Raw genomic sequence first — 13,622 nt, 5'->3', positions numbered from 1 at the left:
GAATTTTAGAGCAGCCTCCTGGCCGCTCGCATAGCTGTGGGTGACCACCCACAGCTATAGCGAGCGGCCAAAAAGATGGTCGCGATGGTCAAGACCATCGTGGCCATCGGGCTTGCAATGAGACCCTTGTGGTAGGGTCTCGTTGCCGCAAGCCCTGGAGTACTTTTGGCTCTATCAGAGCCAAAAGCACTCCCACTGACATCACTTGTGATGTCAGTGGGGCCGGCCCCAGATGGTAGGCGTTCCCATGAGAACGCCTCCGTCTGGCCAGCCACGCCCCCGGCATGCCCACCAAAGGGGGCGTGCTGTCACTCACCATCGACAGCACGCCCCCTTTGTAGCGAGACCCATAACGACGGCTTGCCCGTCGCTATGCGGGTCTCACGCATGCGCACGACGGAGCCGGGTCCGTCGTGCGCATGCGCACTGGCCCAACATCGATCCGCTTGCGAGCGCTTGCGAGCGGGTCTGAATCAGGCCCTCTGGCTCCTAACACTGCTTAGTAAATATACCCCCTAGTAACAGATCGGTATATCCGTCAATGGGATGCACTGTATGTTATGTAAGGTCACTAGGATGGGATTTTTTGAATGTCAGTATCTAAAATCCTCTGTATTATATTGTCATCACTACAACGTTCTCCTTAGACAGACACTAAATTGTATATTTAGTGGTCTTAATTTATATACTAAAATTTGGGTTTCTGACGATGAACCATTACATAACTTTGATATTCTTTATTTAGTAAACTACTATTGCTCATTCTATAATGGACATAGGCCCTCATTCAGAGCCGTACGCTCTGAGCAGAGCGCACGCTCTGAATGAGGGCCGGCCTCCATGAAAATGGAGCGTCCTTCTGGACGCTCGTATAGCTGTGGGTCACCACCCACAGGCTATACGAGCGTGCATTTTGATGGCCGCGATGGTCGAGACCATCGCGACCATCGAAATTGCGAGCCGGAGCCTGCGGTTGAGGTTTTCAACCGCAAGCTCCGGAGTGATTTTGGCTCTATCAGAGCCAAAATCACTCCCACTGACATCACTAGTGATGTCAGTGGGCCTGCTTTTGACGGGAGGCGTTCCCGTGGGAACGCCCCCGTCAGGGAGGCACGCCCCCGGCACGCCTACCAAAGGGGGCGTGCTGTCAATCAACATTGACAGCACGCCCCCTTTGATCGGACACAACGAGCGAAGGAAAGTCCTTCGCTCGTCGTGTCTGGCGCATGCGCACGACGGAGCTCCCTCCATCGTGCGCATGCTCAGTGCAGACCATCGACCCACTTGCGAGCGGACAGCCGCTCGCGAGTGGGTCTGAATCAGGCCCATGGTGTTGGTATATCTCTGATCAGGTGGTTATGTGACTTTGAATTTCAATGTTTGCACTTAACCCACTTGCCTATTTGGTCAGAGTTTCTGAATTGCTCTACATCAGGGAGAATTACATTCCTTTGTACTGGGTTGCAGATGAAAATTTAAAACGTCATCCACAGTCAGTGTTAAAACCAACATACTTTATACTGACTTCGGGTGCTGTTTACATTTTCACCTGCAATCTGCCAGGAAGCAGCGACTTACAAAAGCCGCTGCTTTATAAATATTGCCCCATGTCTTTTGTAGAGGGTAACAAAAAGAAATATAGCTATCTGCTATTATTAGTCTAAGTGGCCTAATATTAGAGCTTCAGCTGCTGGAAGGAGTGTTAAAAAAGCATCTAAATGTAGTTTCACACTATCAAAATCCCTAATGTTTTTGGGGGCCCTTCACTTTAAATTTCCATACCAGCAAATCTACTTTCCCACCTAATCCACTGAGCTGCTCAAAATAAAAGTACAACTATAGATTGTATGCTATGATATTTGGCACAATTAACTACATACATTCACAGTGAACCAATGGACCACAGTCCCTCACACAGTTGTCCACACACGTCAATTATGATGCCCACCTGTCAATTTTTCTGGGATCCGCCCCTGTCTTCCCATAATCTTCATAAATATTTTCACATTGGACAGATCTTAAACAAGTTTTAAGATAAACATATTTCTAATTCTGTTTCACCTCATTTGTTTCTAAAGCATTTGTTATCAAATTCCCTTATTTAATTTAATTAAGCCTGTTCTCTATCTACATTATCTTGCATATTGCTTTTACCTTTACAAACCCCAAATGCCTAGTTTAAAATATCTTGCAGATATTTAACCACCTTCTCCCCCAGGACAGGTGCACATTCCACACTGAGGTGTAGCCCTTCACAACTGTAGAGCATTTGGTCGAGAAAGAAATCATCACAATTCTAGAAAAATTCAAACCACATGGTCCTAAACTAACTTCTGAGATACTTATTAACCCCCATAAGATTGTGGCACAGGCATTATTTCAGAAAATTATATTTTGGAGGTGCTTGCTTTGACTTGAGAAACTAATTTACTGAAAACTTATTTAGAATGACCCAACTATCTCTAACTTTGTCTTCCCAATAAGTACCATGACTGCTGGGTCTTCCCCAATCCATGTTATCTATTGACCCAATCCACAATAAATTAATTTTAAACATGAGTGTGACAGCGAACTGTTCAGCAATTATTGTCCTGGTGACTTATTACCCTATCTCTCTTTTTAGGTACTGAATCTACCACCAAAACCCACCTGCCAGGTAAATATTAACAATGGGATGGATTGAGCTACAGCTCCAGGCCTACACATAAAAATAGGCCCATAATAACCATGACAACATGATGATATCCAGCTGCCCAGCTAGCCACATCATCATCTAAAAATCATAGGTATTGTATTGTCATTTTCCTCACAATATGATGCAATTTTTCTACTTTTGCGTTTTTTGTGTCAACATTGTGACTGATACAATAGGGCTGTACACGCACACATGGCACTGATCACATGCACACAGCACTAGTTACAGCAAGGTCAATTCATTTTCAGCCCCAGGCCCATGTGGCCTTTAATCCGGCCCTGCTGTCTGCACTTTACTATATTCCTGTTGCCTTCTTTACTTTATCAGTCATTCCTCTGGATGACTGTATTATTCTTCGCTAACAATGTTGTACATTATAAATACAGCTGAGTTTTTCTACCTACTACACAACTGATTATACTCAGTGGTTTGTATGGGTGAAACACTTCTTTCCAATATAACCAAGGTATCCACATTGGAATGAGTCAAACACCTCTCATCCTGCAGAGTCGTTGACATGGAATCCACAGAGTTGTTGCTGACTATGCTGGACTGTGATGAGATCTCACTGTGGCTAGAGTCTGATAATTTGTCAGCTTTACTGGATGGTAGGAGGGTAAAACCTAAACAAAGAAAAAGACAATAGGACATGACATAAAAAATATAACTATGATATGTCTTCGAGCAAAATGAACATTTATAAGATCAAAAGTTAACATATTAGTGTAACATTTAAAATCTACCTGGTTAACCACAAAGGAGGCTTAACTGCTCCCCATTTATCTCGTATTTGTTTGTGAAGAAGACCACAATGAATGTTGCATTCTTATAATATTTACTCTTCAACTCAGTTTTACATTCAGACAGTGCATTTAGATATGATGATATCCATCGCTGAGTACATATATGCAACTTTTCTACATTGTACAATCTAAATATTACAAAGAACATATTTGCGTGCGTGTATGTATGTGTGATTAATGTGTAATGGACAGAGACATAAATTATGTACTTTGTACTGTACATCATAAGGATATTAGACATTATTACAGACAAAGAAGAAAAACATTGTAGTTGTGCATTTATATAATTATTGATTTATTCAAATATTGAGCACTTTATTATTGTTTTGATTGATAAAAAATATTTATATAACACCAGACTAGTCTCATGAGGTAAGAAGGTCTTGCTCTCAAGCTTACAAACTATAATAAGAGTTTGATACATGAGGCTAAGTGACACATATTGCATTTTGGTCCTGCCTAATTGCAAGAGTAAAAAGTGCATGTGCACCAAATTGAGCCAATCATGCAGCAATATTGGTTTAGGTTCAGGTAGATGTTTGAGCAAAAAAAGAGAACACGTAAATTTTGAGTAGAAGGATGATAATAATGTAGAGTAGCCGTTGGAGGTTAGGTAATTAGTTTGGTAATTTGATAAACTTGCTCAAATAGGTGAGGTAAGATTAATATTTTGGAAGTTATAGAAAGTCTTGTTGTGTGAGAAGGGCATTCAGCAGTGGAGTCAGCCTGAAAAACATTCTTTAATCAGGATTGGGAGCAATAATAAGGGGTAAATTTAGTAAGAATTGTGTCTCTGGTCGAGACTGCTTGAGTAGAAACTCGATTTGCATAGCTGAAACTTGGGTGATTTTTGCCTGAAATGCTCAAATATATCAAGAAATGGGATTTGCTGAAATCGTGTTTTCTGATGGTGTATGTTATCGACATTTCTCTGTTGAGTTCCCTGAGCCTGACTGCTAGTGAGATATTTGCAGGCTGTTCGTGTGTTTAAAAAAGAAATAAAGGGTTGATGTTACAAAAAAAATTAAATAGGGTTCCCACAAAAAAGTATAACCAGCCCCAGACTCCTCAGCCAGTCCTAGTTCTAAAAATATGGGGGGGAAAAACGTGTTGGATTCCCCCGTATATTATAAACCAGCACTGGGCTCCCAGAGCCAGACCTAATTTTAAAAATAAGAGAAAAAAAATGGCATGGGGTTCCGTCTATTTTTAAAACCAGCACCGGACTCAAATCTAGCCAGGGTGTAATGCCACAGCCAGGGGACCCTTTCACCGGGTCTCCCCGGGCAAAGCATTAACACCCCAAGCTAGTCAGCACAAGCCGGGGATCTCAAGTGAGGTGGGGACCCCCCCAATAAAGGGGTCCTCCCTCTCCCAAGCACCCCAGACTTACACTGAAGCACGGGGCTCTTCCCTGCACCCCTGGCCGACGGGTGCATTGGCAATAGTGTGAAAATTAGAACGATACTATTGTTTTTTACAGTGGAACTACAGGTGCCAGCATGCCTGCCCTTTGGCACTTGTAGAACTACAAGTGCCAGCAGGCGGCCAGCACCCGTACCCGCAGTTTAAAAAGAAATAGTAAAAAGGCAATACACACACCGTAGAATTAAAAAGTTTATTACATGCCTAACACACTCACATATACTTACCTTCTACCAGATGTTCACATCCCCTTCTCCAGCAGAATTCCCTGTGAAAAAAAAAAAATCCTATACTCACCTACCTCCAGCACAGGTCGGTCCCCTTCTCCTGTAAGCTCCACAGGTCTTGGCAAAAAAAAAAAGTACCCGATCCATACTGGACAATTATGAATGACAGAGACTGCGTGGTTTCTGTTATTCTGGGCCGCCAGCCAATCAGAGGCCCCTCTGCAGTTAGCGGCTGCTGATTGGCTGTGACCCATGTGCTGTTGTCAGCCACGTGGGTCACAGCCAATCAGTGTTCGCTAACTGTAGAGCAGCCTCTAATTGGCTCTATTTAGAACCGAGTTTGCTGAAATTACACCCGTGATTTTAATCAGAATTCTTGGTCGATTTCCAAGCTGTATATTTTCCACAGAAAGTGCTTGCGAGTTTGGCCGATGGTGTAGTTAATCGAGATTGCATTCTCACCAGAGAATTTCTGTCTAAATAGAGAAATCTCTTCCGAATTTGCTTTTAGTAAATTTCCGATTTGGTGAAAATGGTCAAACTCACCCAAGACTGCAGTCTCGGTCAAACACGATTCTTAGTAAATTTACCTCTAAGTGTGGACAGGACTACTGAGACATGTGATGGGCCCCAATGCTGACATGGGGGTGTTGCTATTCATGGGGGCATGAGCATGATCCCCTCTCAACGGGGATGGCATTGCTCTTCCTCCCAGGCTGAGCTAGGCCACTGTTGGGTCTCTCAGACAGGCTGGACATGTGTAATATGTATCTACCACACTCCCCTCTCAGCGCCCCTGTGGATCAGAATGCAGATCTTGAGCAGAATACAGAGGTCAAGTTTGAATATATTTTGCAGCAAATGAAGAGATGTTGGTACAATGTTTATGGTCACATATATTATAGAAGTATTCTATAATGGATTCAGTAAAATACACACAGCCATTTTAGGGACTGACGAGCAGAGCAGAAGAAGAAAATGTTTCATCTAAAAAATTAGTCTAACTGCTGCATTCAAAATTCATTGTTTGTGTGGTTTAGAAGACCAGTATGTAATGAACTGCAATAGTCAATGTGTTAGATTGAGTACCAATTAAAGTTTTGCAGTGTCTTGAGTCAAATTTGTGCATTTCTGGAATTATTTCTTAGATGTATGTAACAGGATCTGAATGTAGATTTGAAGTGTCAAACAAAGGACTGTTCTGAATCAGGGATAATACCTAGACAATGAACTTGAGAGGTACTGTAGAGTTTATTGTTGTTTTGACAGTAAAAATTGCGATGTTAGGTTGGTACAGTATTTTCTGATGAATGCTGGGAATATTATTAGTTTATTGATTTTTAAAAGATTAAGTTTGAGCGGACTAGTGGTAATCCAAGATGAAATGGCAGAATGTAGAACTTGAGGAAGAAGTGGTAGCAGACAGGTGGACAGTTGTTGATTATAGAACTGAGAATTCTGCGGGCATGGAATCGCTTGGTATAGTTCGACAGCAGAAAGGTAAGGGTAATGGAAGAGAGCTTGCAGGTGATGATCTGATAAAGAGTGTTGAATAAATCAGAAACTGAGATTAGTCTCCTAGAAACAAGATCAAGGCACTGGCCATCCTGTTTAGTAGAGGAGTAAGCCCACTGGGAGAAGCTGAGAGAGGAGGGTAGAGAGAGTAATTTTGAGGCACAAGAGAATGTGGATAATCAACGGGATATGGAAACCACTCGAGAAGATAGTGGGTGTCACAATCCAGTGCAAGAGTTCCTCTGTGGAGGACGGTGAGCTGGGGGGTAAGGTGGCTAGGGAATCAGCAGGTGAGTGACAGCTAGGTCTCCCTATTGCTGCCAAACCCAGGTGTTTTTCTGAGTTTTCATTGTTTTTCTCTTAATAATTGTCTGAATTCCCTGTTTTCATTATTGTTAATCTAACTAGCATAGTTACAGTTTCTTTAACATCAGTATCCTTTGCTGTTATCTGTATACCTAATTTCTCCCTCACTCATCACACCTTGCTATATTTCATAATACTGCCAACATGTCCTGACCTTAGCATGGGTCCAACTAAGTGTTTGCTTAACACTTTATGCAAATCGCCATTGTAAAACAAAAAAGGTAATTTAAAGAGATCAAAAGACTAGTTATCATGCTCACTGTCTTCATCACTATGGACCAACAGTATGCAGCACATGGTGGCCAGTCAGTATTAGGTCTTGTATTCTCCACTATTGGCAAGCAATCTGAATGGCATGTTAAACTGCCAATCCCCAGATACAAATGCTACATTCTAATACTCCGGTGGGAGCGAAAAAGAAAGATGGATCTCTTAGACCCTGCATAGACTTCCAAGGACTGAACAAGATCACAGTCAAAAATGCGTATCCCTTACCAGTCATCTCCGTGCTCTTTGATCAACTGTGAGAGGCTTCCATCTTTTCTAAGATCGATCTTAGAGGCGCATATAACCTCATTTTCATCAGGGAAGGAGATGAGTGGAAAATGGCATTTAACACTCATTCGGGAAATTTTGACTATCTTGTCATGCCTTTCGGGCCTTTAAACTGCCCCAGCCATTTTTCAAGATTTCATCAATGAGGTGTTAAGGAATTTCCTGGGAGTCTGTGCAATGGTTTATCTAGATGACATCCTCATCTATTCCAAGTTGGTAGAAGAATATCTTCGGCATGTGTGGCAAATTCTGAAAAGACTTTTGGCTAACGACCTATATGCCAAATTAGAGAAGTGTGAATTTGATGTGAAGGAGATGTCGTTCCTGGGCTATATAATCTCTTCAGAAGGCTTCTCTATGGACCCTGGCAAGGTGAAAGCCATCCTGGATTGGGAACAACCCACAACACTGAAGGCCATCCAGCGATTCCTTGGGTTTGGTAATTATTATTGTAGGTTTGTTAAGTCCTTTTCCTCGATTGTGGTGCCCATTGTGGCGTTAACAAAAAAGGAGCGGAGGTCACGAAATGGTCTTCTATGGCTATTCAGGCCTTTAATACTTTGAAAGAGGCTTTTGTGTCTGCTCCTGTTCTCCGGCACCCCAATTCAGAATTTCCATTCATTGTTGAGGTTGATGCTTCTGAAGTTGGAGGAGCTATCCTTTCACAAAAGGACATCAAGGATGGCAAACTTCACCCATGCACCTTCTTTTCCTGGAAATTTGATTCCGCTGAAAGAAATTATGACGTCGGCAAATGGGAGCTTTTGGCCATCAAGTGGGCCTTTGAAGACTGGAGTCATTGGCTAGAAGAGGCGAATCATGTGGTGACCATTCTCACAGACCATAAAAATCTGACCTATATAGAGATGGCTAAAACGTTAAATGCGAGACAAGCCCGCTGGGCCTTGTTCTTTACCTACTTTAATTATGTGATATCCTTCAGGCCAGGGTCTAAGAATATTAAAGCGGATGCCCTGTCTCGAAGCTTTTCCATCAGTCATCCACCAATGGCCTCTGAAGAGAGCATCATTCCAGCTTCTAGATTTCACTTTGCAATAACCAGGACTCTGGCAGATTCTGTTACTTCTTGTCAGTCTGAAGCCCCTCAAGAAATGCTGCCTGGAGTACTCTTTGTTCCTGAGAGACTTGCGCAAGGACATATTGAAGGATTTTCATTCCTCTAAAGTGGGGGGTCATCCTGGTATCGCAGGGACTTTGGTGCTGGTGTCCCATTCTGTCTGGTGGCAGTCCATGTCTCAAGAAATTTGTGAGTTCGTCTTGGCATGTGATGTCATTTCAAAGAATAAGACTCTCCGGACCGCTCCTCAAAGGTTTCTGTGTCCTCTTCTGACGCCCTCTAAGCCATGGTCCCATATTGCTATGGACTTCATTGTTGACCTGCTTGTCTTTTCACACTGTTCTGTCATCTGGACTATCTTGGATCGGTTCTCCAAAATGGTGCACTTTGTTTCCTTGAGCAGGTTACCATCTGCTAAGGAATTATCTGCACTATTTCTTCACCATGTCTTCAGGCTCCATGGACTCCCATTGGATATTGTCTCGTACCGTGGTACGCAGTTCGTTGCTTGGTTTTAGAAGTGTTTTTGTGCCGATCTGGGGATCAACATCAGTTTGTCCTCAGGCTATCATCCGCAGTCCAACGGTCAGACAGAACGGGCCAATCAGTCCTCGGAACAGTTCCTCAACTGTTTAATTCCCAAATACCAGGATGATTGGGTTTCACTGCTGCCTTTTGCGGAATTCGCATAAAATAACTCCTCCCATTCTGCCTCCACCGTCTCTCCTTTTTACTGCAGGAGTAACTCATTCGAGCCTTCAAGAACGGGAACTCAATCTTCTTCTTCTGTTTCAAGACTACGGTCGGTATGGAAGAAGGTACCTTCTGCCCTTCTGCAAGCATCCGGTCGGTCTAAGGTGCAGGCCGACAAATTTCAGAGACCTTGTAATTTCAGAGTCAGTGATTTGGTATGACTTTCCTCCAGGATCATCAATTTGCACCAGAGGTCGCAGAAGTTAGGGCCTAAGTTTATCGGTTCATTTTCTATCATTGCCCAGGTTAATCCCGTAGCCTTTCGGCTAAGGTTACCAAGGTCTCTAAAGATCAACAGCACATTTCATTGCTCACTCCTAAAGCCAGTATTTTTTTCCTGCAGGTTTACTCCTAGGCACGCCAGTTCACGTCCAGGGATGCCAGGAGTTTGTTGTGGAGAAGATCCTGGCCTCCAGGTTTTCTCGCGGACATCTTCAATTTCTGGTCCATTGGAAAGGGTATGGACCAGAGGAGCGTTCTTGGGTTCCAGAATAATCTTTGCATGCTCCCACCTTGTGAAAAAGATTCTTTGAGAACTGTCCATATAAACTGGGGTCCAGGGGTTCCTTTACTCCTCGTCAAGGGGGATTACTGTCATGAGCTGCCACACTGTGAATACCATGCGAGGTGAACACCGGACAAGTGTTCGCTGTAGTCTGCTTCCTTCCTGTTTCTGAGACTTGCTGTGGTTGGGCCCTGTTTCTGTTAAATTCCAGCCAGCCCTTCACTTCATGCCGGTGATAGAGTTTCGTGTTACAGTTTGTGTCTGTGTCTCTATCCATCCAGGCATCATGATCCACATTCCACCTGCTGTGTGCTGCTCGAGTCTTTCAGGCAGCACAGTGTGCATCTCTGTGCTCAGCCGTGTGTGCCATCCTAGCGGTACAGAGTGCACCCCGGGAACATTTTAGCGTCCAGTGGCTTGTTTCAACTCGGCGACATTAGCCACACTTTAGCATCCTCAGAGGGCTATTCTGCACATCCTCGCCAGTGTCAACCCAGCGACATTGGCCACACTCCAGCATCCTCAGAACATTATTCAGTATACCCACGCCAGTGTCAATGTGGCGACATTGGCCGCACTTTAGCACCCCAAGAGCGCAATCCAGTATTGTTACATTAGTGTCAACCCAGCAACATTGGCAGCACTCCAGTGTCCTTGTTGCGCAATTCAGCATGCCTGCGCCAGTGTCAACCCGGTAACATGTCACCTCTTTGTATTCATCCCATCAGAGACTTACCAGCCCTCAAAGTTGCTTCCACAGCCCAAAGGCTGCATCTAACCTCTGGCCCTCAGGCTGCAACTAGCCAAGGTTGACCAGCCCTCAAGGCTGCTTCCACAGCCAAAGGCTGCATCTCACCTCAGGCCACAACTAGCCAAGGCCGACCAGCTCTCAAGGCTGCTTACACAGCCCAAAGGCTGCATCTCACCTCTGGCCCTCAGGCTGCAACTAGCCGAGGCCGACCAGCCCTCAAGGCTGCTGCACGGTCCAAAGGCTGCCTCATCTTCATGGCTTTTAGGCCCATCCTGCCAAGCCATCATCCAGCTCCCAAAGCTGAAACATGGCCGCATCCTGCCAAGAATTACCCACCCTCAAGGCGATAATCAGTTTACACCCTCAGAGTTTCCCCCGTGGCATAACAGTCCCTGAATCAATACATAAGACATCGCACATTCAGAATGGAAGGTCTAGCAGAGGTCCCGTTCCTTCTTACTCAAAATGACTACTGAATAATGACAGACCTCAAGGAGGACTTCCATGCAATTCAGGTCCATCCAAACCACTGGAGGCTTTTAAGATTCCTCTGGACTGGCATCTTCTACCAATATACGGTCATGGTCATCAGGTTATCCAATGTGCCTTACAAATTTGCCCGACTTATGAAAGCAGCACTGACACACCTCCGATAAAAAAAAAACAGATATGCTGCATAATTTACTTAGATGACCTCCTGGTTGTTCATTCAGAATGTGAGAAGTTACTTTGCTAGAGAGAGTTAATTGTATCCCTCCTTCTCAATCTGGGGTTCCCAATAAATTATGCCTAATCAGTACTGACCCCTTCCCAGTCTAACATTTCTGGCGTTCCTAATAGATTCCCATTTTTCTCTATAGCAGTGTGTCCCGAACTCTCCACCACCAGCTCACCATGAGGGATCTTGCCAGAATCATTGGAAAATTGAGAGCTTTAGATTCAGGGTTTCACCATGTACCACTCATCATCCTCTTGTTAGACCTTTGTTCTGTTTTGCCATGTTTCCCAAAAGTATGTTTACCTGCCTCTAGAGGTAACTAGACCTCCTATATGTGAGCTGCAGTTCTGGATCCTGACAGAGGAACTGCTCTTCTGACTTTTTTCTGTGACCAGGTGTCATGTGATTCATTATTCATTTATTACCAGCATGAACAACACCTGTAACCTGCCTATTTAGTCTGCCATAATCCAGCACTCTTTGCTGGGTCAATAATGTTCCCTGTGCTGGACTTGTATTCTTCTAATGTTCCTGTGCCTGTTTAGATGCTATATTGTTTGTTTGTTGCCTGCCATGTACTAGGTTTCTCTGGATTCCTAGCCCTGGCAAGGTGATGGACACCTCTCAGACCGCAGGCAGGAAATCACCTGACACCTGGCCACAGTACAAAGTCAGAAGAGCAATCCCTCTGTCAGAATCCATAATTGCAGCTTACATGTAGGAGGCCTGGTGACCCCTAGTGGTGGGAAAACATACTGCCCTGAACATGGAAACACAGAACAGAGGGCCTGATTCAGAGCCGGACGCTCTTTCATAGCGCTCGCTCTGAATCAGTGCCCGCCTATTGTATTTTTAGAGCGGCCTCCTGGCCGCTCGCATAGCTGTGCGAGCGGCCAGGATGATGGTCGCGATGGTCAAGACCATCGTACTTGCGACGAGACCCTTGTGGTAGGGTCTCATTGCCACAAGTCCCAGTGGACTTCTTGCTCTTACAGAGCAAGAAGTCCACCCACTGACATCACCAGTGATGTCAGTGGGGCCGGCCCTAGATGGTAGGCATTCCCATGGGAACGCCTCCATCTGGGCAGCCACAGCCCCGGCCCACCCACCAAAGGGCGCGTGCTGTCACTCAACATCGACAGCACGCACCCTTTGGTACGAGACCCGGAGCGACGACTTGCCCATCGCTATCCGGGTCTTGCGCATGCGCACGACGGAGCCGCCTCCATCGTGTGCATGCGCATTGGGCCAACATCGACCCACTCACGAGCGCTCAGCGCTCGCGAGCAGGTCTGAATCAGGCCCAGAGTTCTAACACCTATTAGAATTTAGAGCAGTCAAGTTAGCCCCAGTCGCTTTGGTCCCTCTTCAGCTTCGACACATTCCTGTTCACAATTTTTGGATAACAGGACCACTGTGTCATAATAAACAAAATGGGTGGCACGTAATCACTACTGCTTTGGGTGTTACAAAAACCCATTTGGCTATCCGCCCACTACTTGCAATGTAATTTCCTTGGACGGATCTCGTCCTCCCATATGCCTTTCCTTCCCTGGCAGTACTTCACAAGATCAGAGCAGACAGGGTACCCTGGAGAATTCTTGCATACCCAGTCTGTCCCTCTAGAATTTGGTTCTCTTTAATTAATCACTTGGGCAAAGGACCCAAACTTTCCCTAGGTCTGTCCAAAGACTACTTCCAGGATACCCAAGACCTGCTTCAGGAGTTACCACAAAGCATGTGGATGGCAATATTTCTTAATTGTTAACCGACTCACATCTCTCAGCCACTTCTACTGCTCTAATTAATGCAGCACTAAGGCCCAGAATAAGATCTAGATATAATACAATCATCTTCTGCTGTCAACTCTGCAATAGACTTCATATGTTGCAGCGTTGGCTTCTGCCACCCATATGCTCGAATGGCTCTGTCCTTGCATTCCTATTTCCTTCAGTTATAGAAGTTTTATCACTGTTTGCTTAAAGTCATTTTAATATCTAGGCCACTGTCACACCTCCATGAAAATGGAGCGTCCTTCTGGACGCTCGTATAGCTGTGGGTCACCACCCACAGGCTATACGAGCGTGCATTTTGATGGCCGCGATGGTCGAGACCATTGCGACCATCGAAATTGCGAGCCGGAGCCTGCGGTTGAGGTTTTCAACCGCAAGCTCCGGAGTGATTTTGGCTCTATCAGAGCCAAAATCACTCCCACTGACATCACTAGTGAT

General features: G+C 44.8%; 1 protein-coding gene across 1 annotated transcript in view; it reads right to left on the bottom strand.

The window, feature by feature from the left end:
- LOC148442118 (rap guanine nucleotide exchange factor 6-like) overlaps positions 1-13,622 on the bottom strand; it is a 672,269-nt gene that overhangs the window by 69,346 nt on the left and 589,301 nt on the right. Inside the window, 1 exon segment of the mRNA XM_088464211.1 lies at positions 3,096-3,318. Within this exon segment, the coding sequence (XP_088320337.1) occupies positions 3,096-3,318 (223 nt within the window).

The sequence above is a fragment of the Taudactylus pleione genome, unplaced genomic scaffold (genome assembly GCF_031769625.1).
Source record: "Taudactylus pleione unplaced genomic scaffold, aTauple2 ptg001609l, whole genome shotgun sequence".
NCBI lineage: Eukaryota > Metazoa > Chordata > Amphibia > Anura > Myobatrachidae > Taudactylus > Taudactylus pleione.
This window is presented reverse-complemented; position numbering and strand designations above follow the sequence as displayed.